We start from the raw sequence: 27,715 nt of genomic DNA on the forward strand, positions 1-27,715 counted from the left end.
TCCATAAGACATTACCAATAACAATTGCCAAACTCCTCCACTGCCTCAATCTACTGCCAGACCTCCTGAAACATATCCACTACTTATTACTATGGGAGAACATATGACATCCTCCCATGCCCATACCTGTACAGCACTCATGGTCTCAGTGGTCAATAGCCAGGTGCAAGCCCAGAGGCCTGTTATGTAATAGTAGGGGAAGTCCTGTGCAAGTTTAGATTTGCCCAATAAGTCAAACTTTATACAGGAATCCTGGGTGGCTTGTAGGCAATCTGCAAAAGCGGTCCAAACAAAAAAGGTAAATGCAACAATCTAAATTTCCAAAAATTTCAAAAAATTCACAGCCTACTTTGCGGAGTATGAGCAAAGTATAGATTCACATTAAAGGACAATTGTACTTTATTGTCATTCTTTTGGGGATCTAATTAGTTCCTCCAATCTACCTGAGTGCTGCGCACATAATCTTGTACTTACTTTCAGCTACAATCAAGCGATCTTTGTGGGGCCCCACATCAAGTCGCAAAGCCTTTCCTCCAAAAAAGGGTATATTCTAACTGGCCATGCAAACCACAACCCTATTCATTTTAATGGGGAATCTGTACTCATGGCAGCCTTAAAAGGACACTCTAAATACAGCTTTCCCATAGGAATAAATAGATCTGTGGCATGCATGTATATTGTGCAGCTGCAATTTTTGAAGGAAAGGCTGTATGGTTTGAAGCAGGTCTGCACAGTAAACAATGCTGGATTGGAGGTGAAAGGTAAGTAAAAGACTAGGTGAGCAGCATTCTGGGGGTTAGGTGAGATGAAAAAAGACAACAAAAATACTGTTGTCGTTTAAATTTGCTATGAGGATAAGTACAGCCTACTGTTCTATTATACTGTATAAACCATTTTAGGCAATAGAAGTTACAAAAAGTCAGTCGCTGAAAGGATTGCTTATAACAAGGAAAACTTCTCCCTGTCTGTGCCCCCATGACAGTCTTAATGAGGTAACTAATAGACATGTGCACACTGAAATATTTCGTTTCGGAATTTCGTTCTCGTCCAAAAAATAAATTTATTTAGTTACTCCCGAAATTCGTTTTTATTTATTTAGTTTTTCGTTAAAAATTGCATTCGTCTGAAAATCCAAATTGAGGTCGAATCTGTCATTGAAGGCTTATGGTGTCTGTCGAATGTTCAAAGAAGATTCGACGGAGCAGCTAAACTGTACGACGCCATATAGTTTACCTGCTCCGTCGAATCTTCTTAGAACTTTCAACAGACACCATAAGCCAAAATAAGTGTGTACTTAGTTCTAGCTATTTTACTGCTCCTCCTCTTTGGTTACAATCAGCCAATAACATTCATCATCATCATTATTTTTATTTTACTTTTCTCCCCTACGTCGAATCTTTTCTCCCCTACGTCGAATCTTTTCTCTCTATGTCGAATCTTTTCTCTCTATGTAGAATAATCTTGGACTAATAGAGTTAAGGTTAGGCACATTTGACCACAGGTTTGATGGACACAGATTGTTATTGTCATCATCATGTCAAATCTCCTATCTATATCGAACTGTTGAAGCAACGAAAACGAAAATAAACCATTTGTTAATGTCGGATCTTTCGTTTTTCGGATTCTGCACTTTCGTTATCGTTTGTTAAAACGATAACGAAAATACCTGAAATTCGGACGAAAATGCATTCGGACGAAAACGAATGCACATGTCTAGTAACTAAACCATTTGCTTGCTTTTTTGTGGACCTAAAATAAAAAGATTGTTATTTAAAATATGGCAACTCTATGAAACCTTGTGTACTTCTACAGGAGTCCATACGGGCAGTTTACCTCCATGTCTCATGAGCGCCAGCTCTTGCACATTGGGTCATGGTTTTGCCCCAGTACATCAGGCTCTCCTGGGAGAGGAGATCACCGCCTCAGATTTCAAGCAGGAGTTCAGAAGAAAGAGTAAACCCATCGAGGAGCCTATTGATATGGACTCCCCAGAGATCCGAGAGCTGGAAAAGTTTGCTAATGAATTCAAAGTGAGAAGAATTAAGCTGGGTATGGATCTTCAGATTTAATATTGTGTGTGTTTGTTTCTAATATTCCATTCAGTAGGACAGTACAATAAATGATATGCTACATTTATTCTTTTGTGACCACAGGTCATTGATGCCTAGATGTCCAGGCCAAATTTAGTAGCATCATCATCATCATCATCATCATCATAATAATGACGTTTAATCTGCTTATATTTTAACTTCCCTGGTTCCTTTGTTTCCCCTTCATCAAGGTGCTAATGAAATGTAATAAAACCTTTCCAATTTCATCACCTTTTTCTAGATACAGTGACATCATCATTTATTCTCTGTGATACTCTATGCAATGCAGGCAGATCATGGCTGATGGGTGTGGCCAGCAGGGAGCTGTACACAGCTAAAATATCACAGCACCTTGCTTCAGTACCACTTAAGAACCATCAGCCCTGGTGCAAACAGTGGCTATTGGGGGGGGGGGGGGGGGGGGAGTTATGCAAATGTAAAAAAAGTCTTGATCTGTTGATGTCAGTCTGGAGGAATATTTTTTGCTAGGCAGGCTGCATACAGTCTTCCATAGATAACTTTTCATTTGTGAACACTGGACTGTTTTTAATTACATTTTTGAAACTTTTCTTTTCTATTTTTGGTATTTTTGTAACAGCTATACTCATAGTTTTGTCTGGATTTGTTTATATATGGAGTTATGAATAGTTGTATTTTGTTATAATTTAAACTGAATGGTGTTATGGAATCACTAATTAGTGATTAGCTGGCAACACACGAGAATTATTTTAGTTTTTTTTAGCTATTTGTAAAGTATCACACAGAAATTGTGCTGATTGTGATTAGGATTATTATACTTCCATAGATAATGCCTACATGTATGGCTAAGCTCTAATGATTTAAAAAAATTGGCCAGAGCCAGTAAAGTTGGGGAGGGAAAAGGTTAGAAGACGCTGGACATCCTCCAGTCAGAACATGAGGCAGACTTTCTGCACTGTCTAAAGCACAATATAGGAAGCTCACAGTGTGCAGTAAAATAAGAGTAAACAAATTTAGTACAGGTAAGGCAGCTGTACAACTCAAGAATACTATCGGTACCTCCAGCCAAACCAGAAAGGCAGAGGGGGATTAGAAAAGTAAACAAGTGGCTGAGGAGCTGGTGTAGTAAGGAGGGGTTTGGGTTCTATACTATAGAAGGGACGGACTGCACCTGAATGAGGAGGGTGCAGATCTGCTGGGAATGAAGATGGCCGAAAAGTTAGAGGGGTTTTTAAACTAGGCGACGGGGGGGGGGTCCAGAGGCAGAGATAGTCAGCGATGAGCATATTCCAGAGGGTAGCTGTCAAATATCCGGTGTGACCAGAGCTATGTGGACAGCAACAGAGGAACAAACGCAGGTAAGGTGAAAATATATGATTTATTAAAGATAAGTGACTAAATATAAATACAACCACCTCCAATGTCACTCAGTTCACAACAACCAATACCAAACAGAAACCCACAAATAATAATAGTAACAGACAAATATATACAAGTAAAGGGGAATACCGAGATCATAAACAGAGCCAGGCCAGGGTCATCAACGGGAGGTCAGCAGCTGGGGAAGGGAAACAAACAGGACAATGAGAGGATGGATGGATCACAGGAGGGACGGGTCAGGTACAAGGCTCAGGGTCCAGGGTTCAGGTAACAGACAGGAACAGGATCAGGTACAGGTACAGATGCAGAGCTTCACAGGGTAAGGGTGCAAGGAAGATACCAAGGCAAGGCATCATTGTGTCTGCCGGGTACTTATACATACCTCCTGAAATTACTCAGGTGATGCCTAATTGCAGGAGATGATGTCGGCTTCACACTGCCAGGAACCACCCACTGGTGGACGCCAGTACTGCGGCCCAAGGATCATAAAATACTACTAACAGGGGAAGGCTCCCCAGGCAGTTCCAGACTGCCAGGAGACACCTGCTGGTGGACCACAGTACTGCATGCCAAATGTTAGACAGTATCATTAGCGGGTGGAACCTTTCCTGACAGTAGCATTGGGGGCATTAGTGGTAGGTTGACTAAAACACATAAACCCGAGGTAAGTATAGTAACAAGTCCTATTTTTAATCTCGGAACACCCAATAAGAGGACAGTATGCGACCGGTCTAAACTACGTTTACCAGTGTCAGGAGCCTGAGGGACAAGATGGGTGAACTATAGATAGATACTGTTGAACGAGGAGGATTTAGATTTTGTGGGAATTTCAGAGACCCGGTTCAACAGCTCTCATGATTGGCTGATAACCATTCAAGGGTATTCCCTTTATCACAGGGATAGAGAGGGTAAAAAAGGGGGAGGGGTATGCCTATAGAACAATGTACAAACGAATGTGAGAGATGACATCAATAAGAGAGCTAGGAAGGAGGTGGAATCCTTATGGGTAGAGCTCCAAAGGGATAAAGCTAAGGGGAAAAACAATAATGGGAGTATGCTATAGGCACCCTAACCTGAGGGAGGAGAGGGAGACGGACCTCCTATCACAATTTGGATTAGCAGCAAGGATGGAAAGTGTTATCATAATGGGGGATTTTAATTATCCAGACATAAACTGGGCGGAGGGAACCACACATTCCTCGAAGGCTCGCCAGTTACTAAATGTCTTGCAGGACAATTTCATGGGTCAGATGGTAGACGCACCAACTAGAAACAAGGCGTTACTATATCTACTGATTACAAACAATACAGACCTAGTCATGGATGTGGAAATACAGGGCAATTTAGGAAACAGCGATCACAGGTCAATTGGCTTCAGTATAAATCACACAAATAGGAAACACAAGGGAACACAAAGACACTGAAGTTCAAAAGAGCCAACTTCTCTAAACTACGAACCTTGCTAGAAGATATAAATTGGGATAAAATCTTAGAAACAAAGAACACGAAGGAGAGATGGGTTTTCTTTAAGAGCATATTAAATAAGGGCATTAGCCAGTGCATCTCATTGGGAAATAAATTGAAAAATGCGAACAAAAGTCCTGGATGGCTTAACTCTAATGTAAAAATGCATATAAAAGCAAAGGAGAAGGCCTTCAAAAAATACAAGGCTGAGGGATCATCATCAGCATTCAGACTTTACAAAGAATGTAACAAGATATGTAAGGGTGCAATTAGGGCAGCTAAGATAGAACACAAAAGACACATAGCGGAGGAAAGCAACAAAAATCCCAAGAAATTCTTTAAGTATATAAACAGTAAAAAAAGGAGGACAGACCATATTGGCCCCACAAAGAATGAGGAAGGACATCTGGTTAAAAAGGATGGGGAGATGGCGAAGGTATTGAATTTATTCTTCTCCTCAGTCTTTACGAGTGAATCGGGGGGGCTTCAGTAACCAAAACTGCAGTGTTTATCCTCATGTTTATCCTCATGACACATCACAGGAAGCACCCTCGTGGCTAAAAGAGGACAGAATTAGAAATAGACTTGGGAAACTTAACATTAATAAATCACCGGGATGGCTTGCACCTGAGGATACTTAGGTAACTCAGTCAAGTATTTGCCAGACCATTGTTCCTAGTTTTTATTGACAATCTACTGACTGGAATGGTACCAGCTGATTAGAGAAAAGCCAATGTAGCACCAATATTTAAAACAGGGCCAAAATACATTGCGGGAATTACAGACCAGTTAGTCTAACATCAATAGTATGCAAGCTCTTGGAGGGGATGATAAGGGACTATATACAAGATTTTAGTAATGAAAACGGTATCATTAGCAGTAATCAGCATGGATTCATGAAGAATCGTTCTTGCCAAACCAATCCATTAACCTTCTATGAGAAGGTGCCATCTAGATAAAGGAAAGCACATAGACATGGTGTATCTGGATTTTGCAAAAGTATTTGACACAATTCCCCATAAACGTTTACTGTACAAAATAAGGTCCGTTGGCATGGACCATAGGGTGAGTACATGGATTGAAAACTGGCTACAAGGGCGAGTTCAGAGGGTGGTGAGGTGATAAATGGGGAATACTCGGAATGGTCAGGGGTGGGAAGTGGGGTCCCCCGGGGTTCTGTTCTGGGACCAATCCTGTTTAAGTTGTTCATAAACGACCTGGAGGATGGGGTAAACAGCTCAATCTCTGTATTTGCGGACGACACTAAGCTAAGTAGGGCAATAACTTCTCCGCATGATGTGGAAACCTTGCAAGAAGATCTGAACAAATTAATGGGGTGGGCAACTACATGGCAAATGAGGTTTAATGTAGAAAAATTAAAAATAATGCATTTGGGTGGCAAAAATATGAATGCAATCGACTCACTAGGGGGTGAACCTCTGGTGGAATCTAAGATGGAAAAGGACCTGGGGGTCCTAGTAGATGATAGGCTCAGCAATGGCATGCAATGCCAAACTGCTGCTAACAAAGCAAACAGAATATTGGCATGCATTAAAAAGGGGATTAACTCAAGGGATAAAGTGATAATTCTCCCACTCTACAAGACTTTGGTCCGGCCTCACCTGGAGTATGCAGTTCTGGGCACCAGGCCTGAGAAAGGATGTACTGGAAATGGAGTGAGTACAAAGAAGGGCAACAAAGCTAATAAAGGTTCTGGAGGATATTAGTTAAGAAGAAAGGTTGCGAGCACTGAACTTATTCTCTCTGAAGAAGAGGTGCTTGAGAGGGGATATGATTTCCATTTACAAATACCATACTGGTGACCCCACTATAGGGATAAAACTTTTTAGCGCGTGGGAGTTAATAAGACACATGGCCACTCACTAAAATTAGAAGAAAAGAGGTTTAACCTAAACTGTGTAGAGGGTTCTTTACTGTAAGATCAGCAAGGATGTGGAATTTCCTTCCACATGCGGTGGTTTAATCAGGGGCATTGATAGTTTCAAAAAACTATTAGATAAGCACCTGAATGAACGCAACATACAGGGATATACAATGTAATACTGACATATACAGTGTCTTGAAAAAATATTCATACCCCTTGAAATTTTCCACATATGGTCATGTTACAACCAAAAACATAAATGTATTTTATTGGGATTTTATGTGATAGACCAACACAAAGTGGCACATAATTGTGAAGTGGAAGGAAAATGAGAAATGGTTTTCAAAATGTTTTACAAATAAATATGTGAAAAGTGTAGCGTGCATTTGTATTCAGCCCCCTTTATTCTGATAACTAAAATCTAGTGGAACCAATTGCCTTCAGAAGTCACCTAATTAGTAAATAGAGTCCACTTCTGTGTAATTTAATTTCAGTATAAATACAGCTGTTCTGTGAAGCCCTCAGAGGTTTGTTAAGGAACCTTAGTGAACAAACAGCATCATGAAAGCCAAGGAACACAGCAGACAGGTCAGGGATAAAGTTGTGGAGAAGTTTAAAACAGGGTAAGGCTATAAAGAAAATATCCCAAGCTTTGAAGATTTCACGGAGCACTGTTCAATCCATCATCATCCGAAAATGGAAAGAGTATGGCACAACTGCAAACCTACCATGACATGGCCGTCCACCTAAACTGAAAGGCCGGGCAAGGACAGCATTAATCAGATAAGCAGCCAGGAGGTCCATGGTAACTCTGGAGGAGCTGCAGAGATCCACAGCTCAGGTGGAAGAATCTGTCCACAGGACAACTATTAGTCTGCACTCCATAAATCTGACCTTTATGGAAGAGTGGCAAGAAAAAGCCATTGCTGAAAGAAAGCCATAAGAAGTCCCGTTTGCAGTTTGTGAGAAGCCATGTGGGAGACACAGCAAACATGTGGAAGAAGGTGCTCTGGTCAAATAAGACCAAATTTGAACTTTGTTGCCTAAAAGCAAAAGCTATGTGTGGCAAAAAACTAACACTGCACATCACCCTGAACACACCATTTTTTTCAGCAGGGACAGGGAAGTTTGTCAGAGTTGATGGGATGGTGGATGGAGCCAAATGCAGGGCAATCTTAGAAGAAAACCTGTTAGAGTCTGCAAAAGACTTGAGACTGGGGCGAAGGTTCACCTTCCAGCAGGACAACAACCCTAAACATACAGCCAGAGCTACAATGGAATGGTTTAGATCAAAGCATATTCATGTGTTAGAATGACCTAGTCAAAGTCCAGACCGAAATCCAATTGAGAATCTGTGGCAAGACTTGAAAATTGCTGTTCATGGAAGGTCTCCATCCAATCAGAGCTTGAGCTTTTTTGCAAAGGATGGGCAAAAATGTCACTCTAGATGTGCAAAGCTGGTAGAGACATCCCCAAAAAGACTTGCAGCTGTAATTGCAGATGTAGCGCACTACCCATGTAGGAGCTGCTGGGTAGTTCATTCCTTCCTGAAGTGTGTTCCCGTTACCCCCTTTCCCTCACAGATTGACACGACAGACAGTCTATAAACATTTAAACTTTATTTCGCTTCTGGTATTCCTTGCAGTATTGCATTGGAGAGCCACTCTGAATAACTCCCAAAGATTTATGCAATGAGAACACAACACTCAATCCAGAACATGTAAAGCCTCTGTGAACAACTTCTATCCTGCACTGGTTCCAAATGTGTAATGCAGCTTTTCTTCCTCCTGTTAGTTACTATTTCCTGACTGTAAAGCACTTCCAATTTAAGCTCTAAGGACGATACTCTGAATAAAGTCCAGAGAGATTACTTTTTGGATTCCTCCAGGGTGTTAGTTCTTTAAGGCCCACTTCTATACCTTTTCCTCCTGGACCCACACTCTAACCCATTTAAAGTCTCTTAGAAGCGCTGTTCCCCAGGGTTACACTCACGTGTGCTCCCGAGCGACCGTCCATGCCTGTCATGGAGGGTCCTCTCCCAGTCCTTGTGTCTGTTAGTAATAGCAACCTTCTCATTAAATCTTCTCCTGGAGTCTCCTCCCCACATGGCCTACTCCCCTCCCCCGCAGGGGAGAGCACCCGAGCTGCACCAGTCTCTACATCCTCTTCCCTGTGTCTCAACTCCAACCTTAAAAACAAAAAAAACAAAGAAAAACCACTCCTGGAACCATGTGTCCTTGTCTTTTATAGAAGTCCCGCCTCTGCCCAGGCAAATCAAAGATTGGCTGAGAGGGGTCTCCAGAAGACTACCTGCCACTCTAGTCCTTCATTCCTCCCACTTCTCAGATCAAGTCATAGAAAATGAAGGAAATTACACAGGCAGAGTGTAGGTGGCCACACCTTCCTCTACTCTAACCAACCTCCCAAAGAAATCAAACCCACCAGCTTACACCTCAGGGTAAAACACTGGTAATTTGGCCTAGCTTTAATCCTAACTGTCTAATCTAGCACACACCTAAGTAGGTGGGCGCTACACGGAAATAGGTGGTTCTACAAAGTATTGACTCAGGGGGGCTGAATACAAATGCATGCCAAACTATTCACATATTTATTTGTAAAATAATTTTGAAACCCATTTATCATTTTCCTTCCTCTTCGCAGTTATGTGCCACTTTGTGTTGGTCTATCACATACAATCCCAATAAAATACATTTACGTTTTTGGTTGCAACATGACAAAATGTGGAAAATTTCAAGGAGTATGAATACTTTTTCAAGGCACTGTAAACACACACATAGGATGAACTTGATGGGCTTGTGTCTTTTTTCAACCTCACCTACTATGTAACTATGTATGTAACTGTGAAAGACTGAATATAAATCAGGAGGTTAGCTTTAACAATAACAATTGTATACCTAAATCATATATCTCATATATACAGGTGCATCTCATAAAATTAGAATATCATCAAAAAGTTAATTTGTTTCAGTAATTAAAAAAAGTGAAACTCATATATTTTATATAGATGCGTTAGACACAGAGAGATATATTTCAAGCATTTCCTTTCTTTTAATTTTGATGATTATGGCTTACAGCGAGTAAAAACCCAAAATTCAGTATCTCAGAGATTTGGAATATTACATAAGACCAATAAAAAAAAAAAAAAAAAAAAAAAAAAAGGATTTTTAATACAGAAATGTTGGCTTACTGAAAAGTATGTCCATGTACAGTATAGTATGCACTCAATACTTTGTCTGGGCTCCTTTTGCATGAATTACTGCATCAATGCGGCGTGGCATGGAGGCGACCAGCCTATGGCACTGCTGAGGTGTTATGGAAGTCCAGGTTGCTTTGATAGTGGCCTTCAGCTCATTTGCATTGTTGGGTCTGGTGTCTCTCATCTTCCTCTTGACAATACCCCACAGATTATCTATGGAGTTTAGGTCAGACAAGTTTGCTGGCCAATCAAGCACAGTGATACCATGATCATTAAACCAGGTGTTGGTACTTTTGGTAGTGTGGGCAGGTGCCAAGTCTTGCTGGAAAATGAAATCAGCATCTCCATAAATTAACTTTTGGATGATATTCTAATTTTATGAGATGCACCTGTGTGTATATATTATATATATATATATATATATATATATATATAATATATTATATATATGTATACACACACACACACACGCACACATACAGTGCCTTGCAAAAGTATTCACCCCCTTTGGCTTTTCACCTATTTTGTTACATTACAGCCTTTAGTTCAATGTTTTTCTAATCCGAATTATATGTGATGGATCAGAACACAATAGTCTAAGTTAGTGAAGTAAAATTAGAAAAATATATACATAAAAATATTTTTCAGAAATAAAAAACTGATAATTGGCATGTGCGTATGTATTCACCCCCTTTGTTATGAAGCCCATCAAAAGCTCTGGTGCAACCAATTACCTTCAGAAGTCACCTAATTAGTGAAATGATGTCCACCTGTGTGCAATCCAAATGTCACATGATCTGTCATTACATATACACACCTTTTTGAAAGGCCCCAGAGGCTGCAACACCTAAGCAAGAGGCACCACTAACCAAACACTGCCATGATGATCAAAGACTCTCCAAAGTAAGGGACAATGTTGTTGAGAAGTACAAGTCAGGGTTAGGTTATAAAAAAATATCCAAATCTTTGACGATCCCTAGGAGCACCATCAAATCTATCATAACCAAAATGGGGAAGAACATGGCACAACAGCAAACCTGCCAAGAGACAGTCGCACACCAAAACTTACGGACCGGGCAAGGAGGGAATTAATCAGAGAGGCAGCACAGATACCTAAGGTAACCCTGGAGGAGCTGCAGAGTTCCACAGCAGAGACTGGAGTATCTGTACATAGGACGACAATAAGCCGTACGCTCCATAGAGTTGGGCTTTATGGCAGAGTGGCCAGAAGAAAGCCATTACTTTCAGCAAAAAACAAACACAGCACATTTTGAGTTTGCGAAAAAGGCATGTGGGAGACTCCCAAAATGAATGGAGGAAGGTGCTCTGGTCTGATGAGACTAAAATTTAACGTTTTGGTCATCAAAGAATACGCTATGTCTGGCGCAAACCCAACATATCACATCACCCAAAGAACACCATCCCCACAGTGAAACATGGTGGTGGCAGCATCATGCTGTGGGGATGTTTTTCAGCAGTCGGGACTGGAAAACTGGTCAGAGTTGAGGAAAAGATGGATGGTGCTAAATACAGGGATATTCCTAAGCAAAACCTGTAACACTCTGTGTGCGATTTGAGGCTAAGATGGAGGTTCACCTTCCACCAGGACAATGACCCTAAACACACTGCTAAAGCAACACTTGAGTGGTTTAAGGGGAAATATGTAAATGTGTTGGAATGGCCTAGTCAAAGCCCAGACCTCAATCCAATAGAAAATCTGTGGTCAGACTTAAAGATTGCTGTTCACAAGCACAAACCATCCAACTTGAAGGAGCTGGAGCAGTTTTGCAAGGAGGAATGGGCAAAAATCCCAGTGGTAAGATGTAGCAAGCTCATAGAGACTTATCCAAACTGACTTGGAGCTGTGATAGCCGCAAAAGGTGGCTCTACAAAGTATTGACTTTAGGGGGGTGAATAGTTATGCACATTGACTTTTTCTGTTATTTTGTCCTATTTGTTGTATGCTTCACAATAAAAAAAAAAAACATCTTCAAAGTTGTGGGCATGTTCTGTAAATTAAATGATGCAAATCCTCAAACAATCCATGTTAATTCCAGGTTGTGAGGCAGCAAAACACGAAAAATGCCAAGGGGGGGTGAATACTTATATATATACATACATACATACATATAAACATACACTGTATATACACTGTAAGGAACACCTTTAAAACACATTAGGTCCCAATGGGGAAAAATATCATGCTGGATATCTATACTGCTTATGGACTGGGTAATGTGTTAGGAAGGAAAGGATGCCACATCGTTTGATGGAAATAAAAATTATCAGCCTACAGAGGGCTGAATTCAAAGACACTCAAAAATCAAAGTGAAAAAATGATGCAGCAAGCTAGTCCATTTTACTGAAATTTCATTGCAGCAACTCAAAATGGTACTCAGTAGTTTGTATGGCCCACGTGCTTGTATGAATGCCTGACAACGTCGGGGCATGCTCCTAATGAGACGACGGATGGTGTCCTGGGGTATTTCCTCCCAGATTTGGAAAAGGGCATCACTGAGCTCCTAACCACTTCAATACAGGGCACTCTCCCCCCCCTTCCTGCCCAGGACAATTTTCAGCTTTCAGCACTGTCGCACTTTGAATAACAATTGCGTGGTCATACAATACTGTACCCAAACTAATTTTTTATCATTTTCTTCCCACAAATAGAGCTTTCTTTTGGTGGTATTTGATCACCTCTGGGTTTTTATTTTTTGCTAAACAAAAAAGACCAAAATTTTTGAAAAAAAAAAGTTTTTCTTTGTTTCTGTTATATAATTGTTATCTCCTTCACTGACGGGCACTGATGAGGCTGCACTGATAAGCACTGATATGTAGAATTGATGGGCACTGATATGCCCCGTACACACGGTCGGATTTTCCGATGGAAAATGTCCGATCGGAGCGTGTTGTCGGAAATTCCGACCGTGTGTGGGCTCCATCGGACATTTTCCATCGGATTTTCCGACACACAAAGTTGGACAGCAGGAGATAAAATTTTCCGACAACAAAATCCGATCGCGTCAATTCCGACCGTGTGTGTGGCCTGTTCCGACGCACGAAGTGCCACGCATGCTCAGAAGAAATTCCGACACGGGACAGCTCGTTCTGGTAAACTTAGCGTTCGTAATGGATAAAGCACTTTCGTCACGCTGCAATGTAAAAAATGGTTTAATACAGCGCACTCTCTTCTTCTTTATAATGTGACAAGAATTAAGTCGTTTTGATGCTCATATTCACACACACTTCTCCCAAACTTTTTTCGTTACTATTTATCGGGATTCCCTCAATATATTTTGATTTCTCACATCTGACAACATATTTTTTATTTTTTTTTTTTTTACTTTAATGTAGAATCTTTTTTTGTGTTTCTCTTTTTATTTATTTTTTTTTGTTGGTGATTTTGATTTGTACTCCCGAAAATGTTTGTGTGTTTTTTGTGACAAGTTCCCACAACACCATTGATATGTTGTTCTATTTAATCTGTAGGAGGAGATTGTTTGGTGTTGTTGTCCCTTGTTAATTTCACATTGTACTTTAGAAATGTACCTGAATCGTCACCAACAAACTGTCCTTTTTGGATGAAAACACACACAGGAGAGTAGAATTTACCTAAAAATATTTTATTAAGGGGTCACAACTATAAACAAAGAGAGAGGCAACGCAGGAGAAACTGCAGAAGTGGGCGAAGCCTTGGACCCCCAGGGCAGACATCAATTATTTAAAAGCAAAATTGGTGGCCTGAGGAGTCCATATCTAAGGGAGTGCAGACTGGTCCAGAAGTCCCAGAGATCCGGAAAGCAGCAGATGACATCTGTGTCCCCAGGCTGTGGTCATACGAGAGACTGCATCTTTTGTCAGACCAGACTGAACCCAGGGCAATCACTCTTTGGTCTTCCTTCCACGCTTCCTTCCAGCCTTTGGCTGTGGTGGTGGAGTTGTGGCAGCAGGAGGAGGAGGAGGAGGAGGAGGATCGTCCCTCTCCATGACATCCGTCTTGGGTGTCAGTTCCCCACTCTCCCCCTTACGAAGGACTTTATAAATCAGGTCCTCAGAAATCTTGCGTTGGCCCTCCTGCATGCCCTGCAATTTGGTGGCAGCCATGCAGGCAAAGGCCTCTTCAGGACTGGGGAAGGCTCTGAGGGACGCCGAAGCCTCCTGGATCAGCCTTTACGCTGAAGCATGCACAGGACTGGGAGTGGCCTTCCTGGCCCTTTTATATGGCAGGCGGAGGGGAGGGACCTGAGACTCAGTCAGGCTGCGACTTGTCCCTGGCTTCTCTTGGCTGACACTTAGCCCCGCCTCCTCCTGGCTGCCACTAATCCCCGCCTCCTCCTGACTGCCACATTCCACAGCCTCCTCCTGGCTGAGGTCTTCCTGTGTATGAAAAAGGGACATAGTTTTAGTATTGTTTTCATCAATCACACACAATTTTCACCTCCTGACTGCTGCAAATTGAATGTTAACAAATATAACAGACTATCCTTCTGAGCCCAGCATTTTTCATTCTTGTCCCAATTTTGGGTGCCCACTACTGTCTATTGATATGTAAAACACTTTCAAGCAGCAATTAGTGATCAATAATAACATCTAGTAAACATAATTTCTTTATTGACAAGAAATCTGTAGAAGAATGCTATACCTGACTCAAGCTGGGCTCCTCCACTTCTTCCTGGCTGGAAGGCCCAGGTTGGATATCGGAAGCCTCAGCTGGGGTGGAAGGAAGAGTGGAAGGAAGAGTGGAGAGGGATTCCCTGACTTCAGTGTGGTCTGACAGAAATCGCAGTCTCTCATAGTACCACAGCCTGGGGACATAAACATCATCTGCTGCAGCTCCGGACCTCTGGGAATCTGTGACCTTCTTACGCTCCCTAAGATAAGTGCTCCTCAGGCCACCAATTTTAGCTTTTAAATAAGGGATGGTTGCTGTGGGGACCACCGGCTTCACCAACTCCAGCAGTTTCTCCAGTGCTGCCTGCCTTTTCTGTTTGTGATTATAGTGGGGGTGTCTCACTTGCCACAGACAGGGCAGCTCCCTGTACTTGTCAATGAACAGGGGCAGGAAATTGTGGTCATTGAACCCATCCATTTTCTCTGCAAGACACAACACAAGACAAACCCTAATGTCAGGCCAAACTCCCCTAATCTTGTTACAATATAGGCTTCCATTTCGAAGCAGTATAGGCCCAAGTTTAGATCCTACCTTGGTTAGCACGATCGGCGTCTCTGATGCTCCTTCCTCCGCTCACAGATCGTACGTAAGACACGCGCGTTACGATTTATACACACTGCGCATGCGTATAACTCCGCCCGCCCCTGACGTTCTTTCTATTCTATTCCCCGCCCCTTTTTGTTCGGCGCAGTGAAGGAAGAGCACATGGCGGATAGACAGCAGGATCGTGCAGGTCGGACCTGAAATTACGAGAACATGAGCAGTACAGAAAGATCCGGAGAGTGCTGCAAAAAAGTAAGTAGTTGTGCTGTGTTCCTATTGTTCTTGTGTTTATTACGTTCGTGCTGCTCCATGTGCTTTTAGGAACTGTTGTACAGTTTAAAATGGCAACTTTCATGTTCATGGGCACATTATTCGTTCGGATCACACATTTTTTTTTCGGACTATAAAACACCATTGTTTAGCCCATATGCATTTGGCCACCATTTTGAGGCCCTATACTTGTCTTCAAAGAATTGGGTTGTGTAGATGGCTTTGTTACTAGAATGAAATGCAAACTAGATTGTGTGTAAGGAGAGGACACTGAGCAGCTGTTTTCACATCTGGACACTGGAGCACTAGTGTGGGACCCCAGAACACCATTTTTATTAGGGGGGCCACACAGGTGCTCCAGTGTATACTATAGGGGGGGCTACATCTGTGAAGCTTGTACAAAACAGGTAAAGTATTGCAGCTTGACAAAGGACACTAAAAAAGCTACATCTTGGAACTCTGCTAAAATAGACAATTGTACCCCACTTCCAAGCAATGTTTCATCTTTAGAGTTCTGCCATCAAATATCTGTGTGCTAATTATACCATTTTTGTTTTACATAGGGGAGAAAAGACTCGGAGGACACCCCTCATCCCAGGAGACCAGAGACCCCCCCCCTCTGGAAGAAGGGGAAATCCCCCCAACACAAGCTGAGCAGGAGGAAGAAGACGTGGTGGAAGTAGTCACCACAACAGGTGAGTGTCTGCGACCACAGGCTCAGATAAGAGATGGATGGCGGCATTTTTTTTTTACCTAATTTATTTTGGGTTTCCTTTCTTTTTAGGTGATCGTGAGGTTGTGGATGAAGATCCTTTCACATCCGAAAGTGCCCAGATCCTGATCGGGGAGATCATGGGGTGTAATTTACAATTGGAAAACATCAAAGCAAAACATCAATGATGTTATTCCAAAATATAAAAACATCATTGATGTTTTGGGGCGAGTTTAAAGCCCCTCCAAATCACTTTCTTCTTTTGTGTGCTACAATGTGCGAAATGTTTTTGTGATTTTTCCCAAAGCCAAATTTGGAGGATGCACACAGTGTGCCAACATGTGCTATCTGCCATCACGGGAGATCAATGGACGCGTTTTGGGGGTGCAACCCCTTCCTCAATAATAAAGTAGCGGTGAGGAAGGGCTTTCTCCCCCAAAACACGTCCCTTGATCCCCCGTGATGGCAGATAGCACATGTTGACATTGGGAAATTTGTGTGCATCTTCCAAATTTGGCTTTTCCAGGGGTGATTTCCCCCCATCTGAACGCAATATCAAACACAGTTCCTAAATACTCATGTCTGATATTGCCTTCAAGTTCTACCTAATGTGAACTTTGTAAGATCGAGATTTGTGTCTTTTCTTGTGGGTTTTACACAGGCCTGTTTTCTATAAAATGCACATTTTGATTTTGGATAATGACACCACAAAATATGTTATACAATAAACATGTTGGTTTGTCAGAAAAACCTTTGGTAAATGCACATGTGATTGTGCTGGTATTAAAAAGATTGTTCATCAAGAATGTGTGGATTATTGTCTCAACGCTACAACACTTTTGGGGTGATGTAATTGTTGTTTGATGAGAAAATGGGGGTTATTTCCTAAGGGGAAATCCTCTTTGCACTACAAGTGCAGTTTCAGGGCAGTTGCAAGTGCACTTGTAGTGAAAAGTGTCTTTGCATTTAGTAAATAACAGCCAACAGTGCTTTGTATAAGGTTACACAATCACGCCATTTTCTGGACTCCACACATTTCTGTCAGGGTCAGCTAAAACAAACACAAGCAGTAAATGTCCACAAAGAAGAGCCTGGGGGGAGATGCCTGTCGAGAACTTGAGGTCCTGCAGACTTCTCCCTGTGGCCAAATACCGCAAGGTAGCAACCAACCTCTGCTCCGGAATGATGGCTTGCCTCATGCAGGTATCCTGCCTGCTGATATAGGGGGTCAGCGAAGCCAACAAACGGTGAAACACGGGGTCCGTCATCCTGAGAAAGTTCCTGAAATCCTCAGGATTCTTCTCACGGATCTCACGGAGCAAAGGCATATGACAGAACTGGTCACGCTGAAGCAACCAATTCTTGGTCCATGAACTCCTCCCCACCCTGTTCATGGACTGGACTTGTGTCAAGGTCAGGACCCCAACACCAAGCCCCCGCACAGCACGAACTGTACGAGGAGTATGCATACGAAACATGGCTAGAAAACGGTTGGCTGCTCAGAACGAAGTAACAGAACGCACTGAAGAACAGCAAGGCCTGTGAAGAGCGACCTGAAAAACAGCAACGAGCGGACAAGATCGCACAGAAAACTCCGATACGAACTGACTGCACGCACTGAAGAGCAGATACAAACCCACAAGCACAAACTGAACGGCAGAAAACGATCTGAAAGCCACGAGTCTGAAAAAGCGCGAATCGTCTCTCACCAAACTTTTACTAACACGAGATTAGCAAAAGGAGCCCAAAGGGTGCTGCGCTTGGTTCTGAACCGGCCTTTTCTAGTCTCGTCGTACGTGCTTGACGTCACCGCGTTCTTGGCGATCGGAAATTCCGACAACTTTGTGCGACCGTGTGTAGGCAAAACAAGTTTGAGCCAACATCCGTAGGAAAAAATCAGAGGATTTTGTTGTCGGAATGTCCGATCAATGTCCGACCGTGTGTACGGGGCAATATGCAGCACTGATAGGCACCGATAGGCTACACTGATAGGCAGCACTGATAGATGGCACTGGATAGACAGCACTGACGAGGAGCTACTGACAGGCATTACTAATTGGCATCTGAAGGGCACTGACAGGCTTTACTGATGGGGCACTGATTGGCACATGTATGGGCACTGACAGGCGTTCCTGATGGGGCACAGACTGGCAGCTGATATGCACTGAATGGCAGCTGATGGGCATCTCTCATGTGGGTTGCGCTGATAATCAATGTGCTGATTATCAGCACAGACCAACCTTCTGACAGGTAGTGCCGCCGATCGACCTTCCCTGTCAGCACAAACCGAGGAAAGCCGTTTACCGGCACTTCCTGGTTCACGCTGTGATTGGTCACAGCTGATCACATGGTAAGGAGCCTCCGTCAGAGGCTCCTTACCACAATCCGAGATGCGGTGTGTCAGAGTTACACACAGCACCAACAGCCGGCATGTTATCCTGAAAGACGTCATATGACGTCCAGTCAGGATAACAGAACCACCGCCCGGCCGTCATTCTGCTATAGGCCGGGTGGGAAGTGGTTAAACAGACTGAGGTGCAACTTTGCAGTGTTGGATGGACCGAAACGTAATGTCCCAGAGGTGTTCTATTGGATTTAGGTTAGGCAAGTGTGGGGGTCATTCAATGGTATCAATTCATTCATCCTCCAGGAACTGGTTGCATTGTAAAAATTAATTTCTCCTCAATGCCTTTAGATACAGCGATGAATGAGGGAACATTTTTAACTGCTTTTCAGAATATGTAAATACTGATTTGGGCACAGGTTCCCTTTAAGTATTATTATGTAAATTTATAGGATAAGCTTTGCTGACACATACATCTGTTTATTAATCTCAAGCAGGTTATACTCAGACAAATGTTGGTGAAGCTCTTGCTGCTGTACATGGTTCCGAATTCAGCCAAACAACCATTTGCCGCTTTGAAAACTTACAGCTGAGTTTTAAGAATGCCTGCAAATTAAAATCGATCTTGTCAAAATGGTTGGAAGAAGCAGAACAAGTTGGAGGTATGAACACATTTGCCTGTGGATAGTGATAATGCCTAAAGGAAAGCCACACTGCTATATCCTCTCCTGTATGGCGTTTGCTTTTCTTATTCAAATAGCTGGTGCTAAGAGTAATCATACATTTCTGTGCAATAACAAACTCCATGTGAATACGGGTGGTATTGTACTGGACTGATAGTATCCCGACCAGATATTAGGCTTCTATTAGCATGTGTAACCGTGGGGAGGGCTGTTACTGCACAGTCAGTGATCACTGGAGAAGCTGTATGACAATTTTATGGATTTTTTTAAAGCTTTCTACCAGCTTTAAATTGAAAACATGGCTTGTAAATGAATACAGCCCAGCTATAAAGTCTATTAAACAGATGGCCAGAGTCCAGGGTACTAGATGAAACAAGCAATGATGGTCATAAGCAGCAGTAACAGGCCCATAATCAGGTTAACCACAGACAAGTACAGTGTAAATGTGGTTCAAACAATACATCAGAATAATCCAATATTTGTGATGTAGGAGCGCTGAACCTTATGCGGATGCGCTTTAAAAGGATGGAGGATCTATGATCCCAGAGGCTGCTCACCAGCAACTGTGGGGTTTTGCTGGACCCCCAAAGGAGTTTATTGAAATTTTGAAAGGACTTTTAAAAAGATTTTTATTTTAGCCCATCATTAGGGCTAAAAACAGGATGATGTGGGCACTTGGATTGGAGAGGCCTTTATAATCCAAGTGCCTGCATCATCCTGTTTTTAACCCTGATGAAGGGGGAGTGCTGAGCCCCCAAAACTTGTTTTCTGTTACAAAATAAAAATCTTGTAAAAAGTCTGTACGAGCTGGTGTAGCGCTCCCATCCTTTCAATAGGAATAATCCAAGGCATGAACAGTCAGTCAGACAGAAGTATATGACAGACAGACTTCTATCCAGGGCATGAGCAAACTGGGAAATCTGTTAATCAGGTGTAGGCTCTTGGTTTCTTAAAGCTCACTATTTAGGTCAGATGAACACGGCAGAGACCTGGGCTGCAGGGCTGAGTAAAGCCCATAAATAACTTGATTATCTTTTCTTCCACCACGAGTGTAAAGAAGGAAAATTGCTTGCTTCCCCCCATCAACATAGTCAGTGATATTGCGCTCGGGGGCGGGGGGCCATGGGTAACCTTCCTGGCTGGCAGAACACGATTACTGCTTGTGGCTATAGCCTCCAGTAGTAATAACATGCCAAAAATACGATAGGCTGGTTGTACCTGAGTCCATCGACTTGGGTACAGTCAGCATGCCCATACATGGATTGAAATTTGGTTAGATCCTGCTAAACTGGCCAAATTTGAACCATGTATGACCAGCTTAATGACCAGCAGATGGCAAAGGCTTTTAAGGCTGGTCATTACAACAGTAATCTGGTGGAAAACACATTCAAGTTACAATGGACCAGGGGACTGTGGTAGAAATCCAGTCAAACCAAGGCCATGCCAAGTGAAAGTATTTTGATCATTTTCCACTCCAATTTTGATAGTTTGAGAATCGAAGCTAGCAAACAGATAAAATGGGTGGGAAATTGTAGTCGGTCATTTACTATTATTCAATCATGTTTTCAATCAACATCTGATGCAAAGGTTCCTATATTCACTTCTCTATTTATCCAATATTAAAACTCTAGATATCTAGCTTGCACTCTTGTATTTAGAAAATGCTCAAGAAAATCTATAACTGAAACAAGATGGTGAGGAGTTTCTCTTTGCAGTACTGCCTTCCACTATAAATTCTTGGAGGGTTTGTCTCTGCTACTACAAAGCAAGTACAGTGAAAGAAAATGTACTGCAAAAATACAATGCTGGTTCTTCCACACCCCTGGATCTGTGAATATGGGTATTTAGATATATATTGGGAAAGAAAAAGAAAAAAAATAGAAAATGGTGTACAAACTTACATGTATATACCATGCTTTCAGGGTAAACTGTTGATTTAACCCTAACCCATAGTACAAAGTCATAAAGAACTATTGCTTAGCTATAAACAGCAAAGATCAAGAATAACATGTTGTGTTGTCTCTAAACAGCATTGTACAATGAAAAAATTGGAGGAAATGAGCGTAAAAGAAAACGTAGAACAACTATAAGGTAACAATGACTGCTTTGATTGCCTCTTGAAGGCCTTTTTTTAAAAATCAGTACAGATATGTTCACTGCAAATTGAAATGTTCTCACTTCTCAAAGTCTGCATCTTATTATACAGTATCTAGCAACAAATTATTTACCACGAATATGGCTTTTTGTAATATTTCAAGAATAGTTACCAGCCCTTTAGTTCTCACATCCCCTAACACCTGTCTGTTAGACAAAAATCTATGTGATGGGTGCCGCACTAAAAAACTTAAGTAAGCCCCAATAGCTTAAAACAAATATGCAAAATTAACAATATTTACAATTATGCGTATAAAAAAAATACATAAACAAATCCATGTTTTACTATTCAACAGTTCTGTGCAAACCTCTGTCCCATATCTAATTATTCACCTCTATGATATAGTATTCAAAATAATTAATGACAAATATATACAGTATATAAATATTTTGTGCTTCCTATTTCCTGGTGAAATCAGCACAGGTAACACTGGGACTTGAAAGATTATTATTTTTTGCGAAAAAGTTTTTTGCACACATGGGTTATAATACTGTTAACAGTTTCACAAAATGTTTAAAAAAAAAAAAAAAAAAAATTATATATAGATATATATATATATACACACACACAGTATCTCACAAAAGTGAGTACACCTCTCGCATTTTTGTAAATATTTTATTATATCTTTTCATGTGACAACACTGAAGAAATTACACTTTGCTACAATGTAAAGTAGTGAGTGTACAGCTTGTATAACAGTGTAAATTTGCTGTTCCCTCAAAATAACTCAACACACAGCCATTAATGTCTAAACCGCTGGCAACAAAGTGAGTACACCCCTAAGTGAAAATCTCCAAATTGGCCCAAAGTGTCAATATTTTATGTGGCCACCATTATTTTCCAGCACTGCCTTATCCCTCTTGGACATGGAGTTCACCAGAACTTCACAGGTTGCCACTGGAGTCCTCTTCCACTCCTCCGTGAGGACATCATGGAGCTGGTGTATGTTAGAGACCTTGCGCTCCTCCACCTTCCTTTTAAGGATGCCTCACAGATGCTCAATAGGGTTTAGGTCTGGAGACATGCTTGGCCAGTCCATCACCTTTACCCTCAGCTTCTTTAGCAAGGCAGTGGTCATCTTGGAGGTGTGTTTGGAGTCGTTATGTTGGAATACTGCCCTGCGGCCCAGTCTCCGAAGGGAGGGAATCATGCTCTGCTTCAGTATGTCACAGTACATTTTGGTATTCATGGTTCCCTCAATGAACTGTAGCTCCCCAGTGCCGTCAGCACTCATGCAACCGCAGACCATGACACTCCCACCCCCATGCTTGACTGTAGGCAAGACACACTCCTCACCTGGTTGCCACCACACACGCTTGACACCATCTGAACCAAATAAGTTTATCTTACATAGTTACATAGTAGGTGAGGTTGAAAAAAGTCCATCAAGTCCAACCTATGTGTGTGATTATGTGTCAGTATTACATTATATATCCCTGTATGTTGCGGTCAATCAGGTGCTTAACTAATAGTTTCTTGAAGCTATCAATGCTCCCCGCTGAGACCACCGCCTGTGGAAGGGAATTCCACATCCTTGCCGCTCTTACAGTAAAGAACCCTCTATCCTCTATTCGATCCAATCTTGGTGTCATCAGACCACAGGACATGGTTCCAGTAATCCATGTCCTTAGTCAGCTTGTCTTCAGCAAACTGTTTGTGGGCTTTCTTGTGCATCATCTTTAGAAGAGGCTTCCTTCTGGGACAACAGCCATGCAGACCAATTTGATGCAGTGTGCGACGTATGGTCTAAGCACTGACAGGCTGACTCCCCACCCCTTCAATTTCTGCAGCAATGCTGGCAGCACTCATACGTCTATTTCCCAAAGACAACCTCTGGATATGACGCTGAGCATGTGCACTCAACTTGTTTGGGTGACCATGGCGAGGCCTGTTCTGAGTTGAATCTGTCCTGTTAAACCGCTGTATGGTCTTGGACACTGTGCAGCTCAGTTTCAGGGTCTTGGCAATCTTCTTATAGCCTAGGTCATCTTTATGTAGAGCAACAATTCTTTTTTTCAGATCCTCAGAGAGTTCTTTGCCATGAGGTGCCATGTTGAACTTCCAGTAACCAGTATGAGAGAGTGAGAGTGATAACACCAAATTTAACACACCTGCTCCCCATTCACACCTGAGACCTTGTAACACAAACGAGTCACATGACATCGGGAGGGAAAATGGCTAATTGGGCCCAACAAATTTACTCTGTTATACAAGCTGTACACTCACTACTTTACATTGTAGCAAAGTGTCATTTCTTCAGTGTTGTCACATGAAAAGATAGAATAAAATATTTATATACTGTATATATATATATATATATATATATATATATATATATATATATATGTGTGTGTGTGTTTATTTATTTATGTCATTAATTATTTTCAATACTATATGATAATGATCAATAAATAGATAGGAGATAGAGGTTTGCACATAGCTGTTGAATAGTAAAAGATTTTATTATTATTATTCTTTTATGCACATAATTGTTAATTTTGCACATTTGTTTTAGGTTGTCGAGGGTTGATTTAAGTTTTATTAGCACAGTACCCATCACACCCATCACATTGATTTTCATATGCACTGGTGATCCCACTATTAAGGGGATTCACACAGTTTGGTGCCTCTCATTTGGGAGAAAAACCTCCACTTAACGCTGATGAGCACAGGATCTGTCTTATTTTAAAACCTCACATAAGGCTCAAATGATAAAACAGACATTTACTGTATGAAAAGCTTTCTTAAAACGTGAGCATGTTTTATTAAGTATTTATATTCATATTACATTGTGACAACTAAATTACAATCAGAATTATGTCAAATAAAAGATACAGGAAATGGAATAATGGTGTTGGCAAAAATTACAATGGGTATGGAAAAGAATCACCCCCTCTCCCCCCTTTAAAATAATCACATTTTGTTGCCTGGAATTAAGACAGGCACAGTTTTTGTCTTATCCAGCTGTATTTACTCAGTGCAACTTATAATATCCAAGTGAAAGATATAACACAAGCATGTCAGAAAAAAACAAAAAACAAAACAAAAACTGAATCACTGAGTTGGAAAATGGATCACTCCCCTCCTAAAAATAAAAACAAAGAAAAATTCCCAGCTCAACTTACCAGCCAGCCTGCAACAAACCAAAATGCCCTGTCTAATAGTTCATATTAAAAATTAAGGGTTGAGTTTGCACACATTTGCAAATACATGCATAAGCTGCAGGGGCCACAGCAAGGTTTCCTGGAGCATTTCAGTCCTTGGTAGTGCAACTGAAGCAAACAATCAACTATAGGTGGCAAGGCACTGTCAAAAGATCTCTGGAAAGAGGTTGTAGACAGGTACAAGGTAAGAGATAGCTACAAAAAAAAATCCAAAGGCTTTATCAATGTCTAGAAGCACAATGAAGTCTATTATTAACTATTATTAAGAAGTGGAAGGTATTTGGTACAAAAGAGACCCTCCCTGGATCAGGACGTCACTCCAAACTGGATGAAAGACCCAGGAGGAAACTGGTCAGAGAGGCTACCAAGAGGCCTACAGCAACTCTGAAGCAGTTGCAGGAGTTTATGAGAAAGAGTGGTCATTGTGTGCATGTGACAAAAATATCACAAATTCTCCACAAATCTGGCTTGTATGGGAGGGTTACAAGAAAAAAGCCACTCCTCAAGAAAGGCCACAGACTGAGACTGAGCTTTACCAAAACACACCTTGAAGATTCTGAGGCCACATGGAAAAAGGTGTTATGGTCTGATGAGACTAAAATTAAATTGTTTGGTCTCAACACCAAACAATATTTCTGGAGGAAATCCAATACAGCTCACCATCCAAATAACACCATTCCTACAGTAAAGCGTGGAGGTGGTAATATCCTGTTATGGGGTGTTTCTCTGCAACAGGGACTGGAGAACTTGTCAGGATAGAAGAAAAATGGATGGGGCAAAATACCATGAAATTCTTGAGGAAAGTCTGCTGCCCTCTTCCAAAAAATTCTGAATGAGAAGGTTTACCTTTCAAGATGACAATGACCCAAAGCAGACAGAAAAATGACCACACAGTGGTTGAAGAAGAAAACTGAGAAAACTGTAAATGTCCTTGCATGGCCAAGTCAGAGCCCAGACTTAAACCCCATTGAAAATCTGTGGAATGACCTAAAGAATGCAGTCCACAAATGGTCACCATCAAATTTAACTGAACTTGGGCAGTTCTGCAACGAAGCGTGGCCAAATATTACAAAGTCTAGATGTGCAAAGTTAGTAGAGACATATCCCAACAGACTAAAGGCTGTAATTAAAACAAAAGGTGGTTCAACAAAATACTAGCACAAAAAAGGGTGACCCTTTTTCCAACTCAGTGATTCTGTTTTGAAAGTTATTTTTTTTTTACCTGACATGTTGGTGTCATATCTTTCATTTGGATATTATAAGTAAATACAGCTGGATAGAAGAAAAACTGTTGCTGTCTTCATTTTAGGCAGAAAGGCAACACAATTTATTACTTTAAAAGGGAGGTGACTCTTTTCTATAACCACTGTACATTCAACAACAAGCAATCAGAGATCTGATTTTCTAAACTTCAGTAAAACTTGATGATATACAGAACTAAAGAAGAGGGGAGGTGGGTGGAGTTTGAAGTGCTGCCAGCTATAGTCTGTTGGAAATGACTAAATGACGCAAAGGCTAGACAAAAGCATGACAGGCAGGGCAGCACATTTTGGACTATGTATAAATCTGGTTTGGATTTCGACAAACCAGTGGTTGGGTGATTTTGCTTTTATTTTTGATTCAAGAATATTGTTAATTATCCCGAATACATCACAGACAACAAGAAATATAAAGCTCCTGCATTTGCTGTCTGATGTGAACTCACTGTATTTAGCTTTTAGGGCTTTTTTGTGGGTCTGTGTTTTATCTGTTCATCAGTCCATGCTGGTGTAAGTCGCTACTTAATCTTGCACTTCAGCCCCTTTGTTCTGCATTTGGGTTAGGCCTCTCTGGCTTACATCACAGAGAATAGGTCAGCTCACCTTTTGCTTTAGGATTCACTAATTAGAATCTAGGAGTGTGCGCTGTCTTGTATAGCATGACCTTAACTGTATTGGTGTTGGTTTTTGATCCTATTTATCTGTCTGTACCAGTTTTGCCTTTTGTGCCGGTCTTTTTGCTTGTGCGTCCTCTGTTTTTCCTTTCTATGAGTACTGGGAGTTGTCCTGCTTCACAAGTCTATCTGAACCTTCAACAGCCTTGGGCAAAAGCTCCTGGTGCCTGCACCCCAGTTAGAACCATTCTTTGTCAACTTACAAAACAGTTTTGCCTATCCAAACCTGTACCTGTTCTCTTGCTGTGCACAGGATTTCCATTAGAGGCCCAGAGCCACTAGATACAGTAAGTCCAGTAGTCCTCCATTGGCAGTGACACTCTGCACTTGGGATCATCAATTATCACCAAATAAGTAGCTCTAGGGCCCCTGTTTTGCTTGCAGTGAATCAGTTTTCTTAGGTGCAAGGGTAGTCTGGCTGAGGCACATACTGATGGTATGCCACACATCTGGAGGGCTATTTAGCATAGTTTTTTTACAGTTTCTGATTGCACATCTCTTCCACACAGTGGTTATTTATATACAAAAACTGGGAAAGAAAGCAGATGTGTTGAATACATCAACCAATTCAATCACACAAGATTTTCTTGTGTTGTTTAAAACATGAAATCAAGTATCTGATTGGTTGCCATTAGCAATACCTCAATATTTTTCAAAAATTCTTGAATTTTTTGTACGTGATGTCTGTTATTACTTTCTGTGGTTTCCCAAAGAGCTCATGCATTGATTTTAACATGAACAGCATAGCTGCGAAAGAGGCCCTGGAATCACATTTTGGTGAACAAAGCAAACCTTCATCCCAAGAGATCATGAGGATGGCCGAAAGTCTCAATCTTGAGAAGGAAGTTGTCAGAGTCTGGTTCTGCAATAGAAGACAGAGAGAAAAGAGAGTGAAAACCAGCCTACACCAGAATAGCTACAGCACTTTCACAAAAGATCATCATGAATGCAGATGAAGGACACCTGTAAAGAAATGCACCTTATAATTATTTCATGTCTACAACTGTGCCACTCTTAAGCTATGATGACTTTATTTGGGAATGCAGATCTCTTTTGTAGTGCATTTACTATTCAGCGACTAGCCGAATACGCAAAATTTTACTGCATGTGATAAGGGTATCATTTTACTAATTTGCATAAATTCTTGCATGTAGTAAATTACGGTAAGTCCAATTCATAAAAAATAAAAAAAAATTTATTTACCGCAAAAAAAAAAAAAAAAAA

The 27,715-nt window shown here is 41.4% G+C and overlaps 1 protein-coding gene across 2 annotated transcripts in view; it reads left to right on the forward strand.

Annotated features, from left to right (window-relative positions):
* POU1F1 (POU class 1 homeobox 1) overlaps positions 1-27,447 on the forward strand; it is a 38,652-nt gene extending 11,205 nt beyond the window's left edge. For both annotated transcript variants that reach the window (XM_073618050.1, XM_073618049.1), the window contains 4 exons: positions 1,829-2,049; positions 19,054-19,218; positions 21,270-21,330; positions 27,234-27,447. In XM_073618050.1, the coding sequence (XP_073474151.1) occupies positions 1,829-2,049; positions 19,054-19,218; positions 21,270-21,330; positions 27,234-27,447 (661 nt within the window). The remainder of the gene's footprint in view (positions 1-1,828; positions 2,050-19,053; positions 19,219-21,269; positions 21,331-27,233) is intronic.
* The last annotated feature ends 268 nt before the right edge of the window (positions 27,448-27,715 follow it).

The sequence above is a fragment of the Aquarana catesbeiana genome, linkage group LG02, assembly GCF_042186555.1.
Source record: "Aquarana catesbeiana isolate 2022-GZ linkage group LG02, ASM4218655v1, whole genome shotgun sequence".
Lineage (NCBI taxonomy): Eukaryota > Metazoa > Chordata > Amphibia > Anura > Ranidae > Aquarana > Aquarana catesbeiana.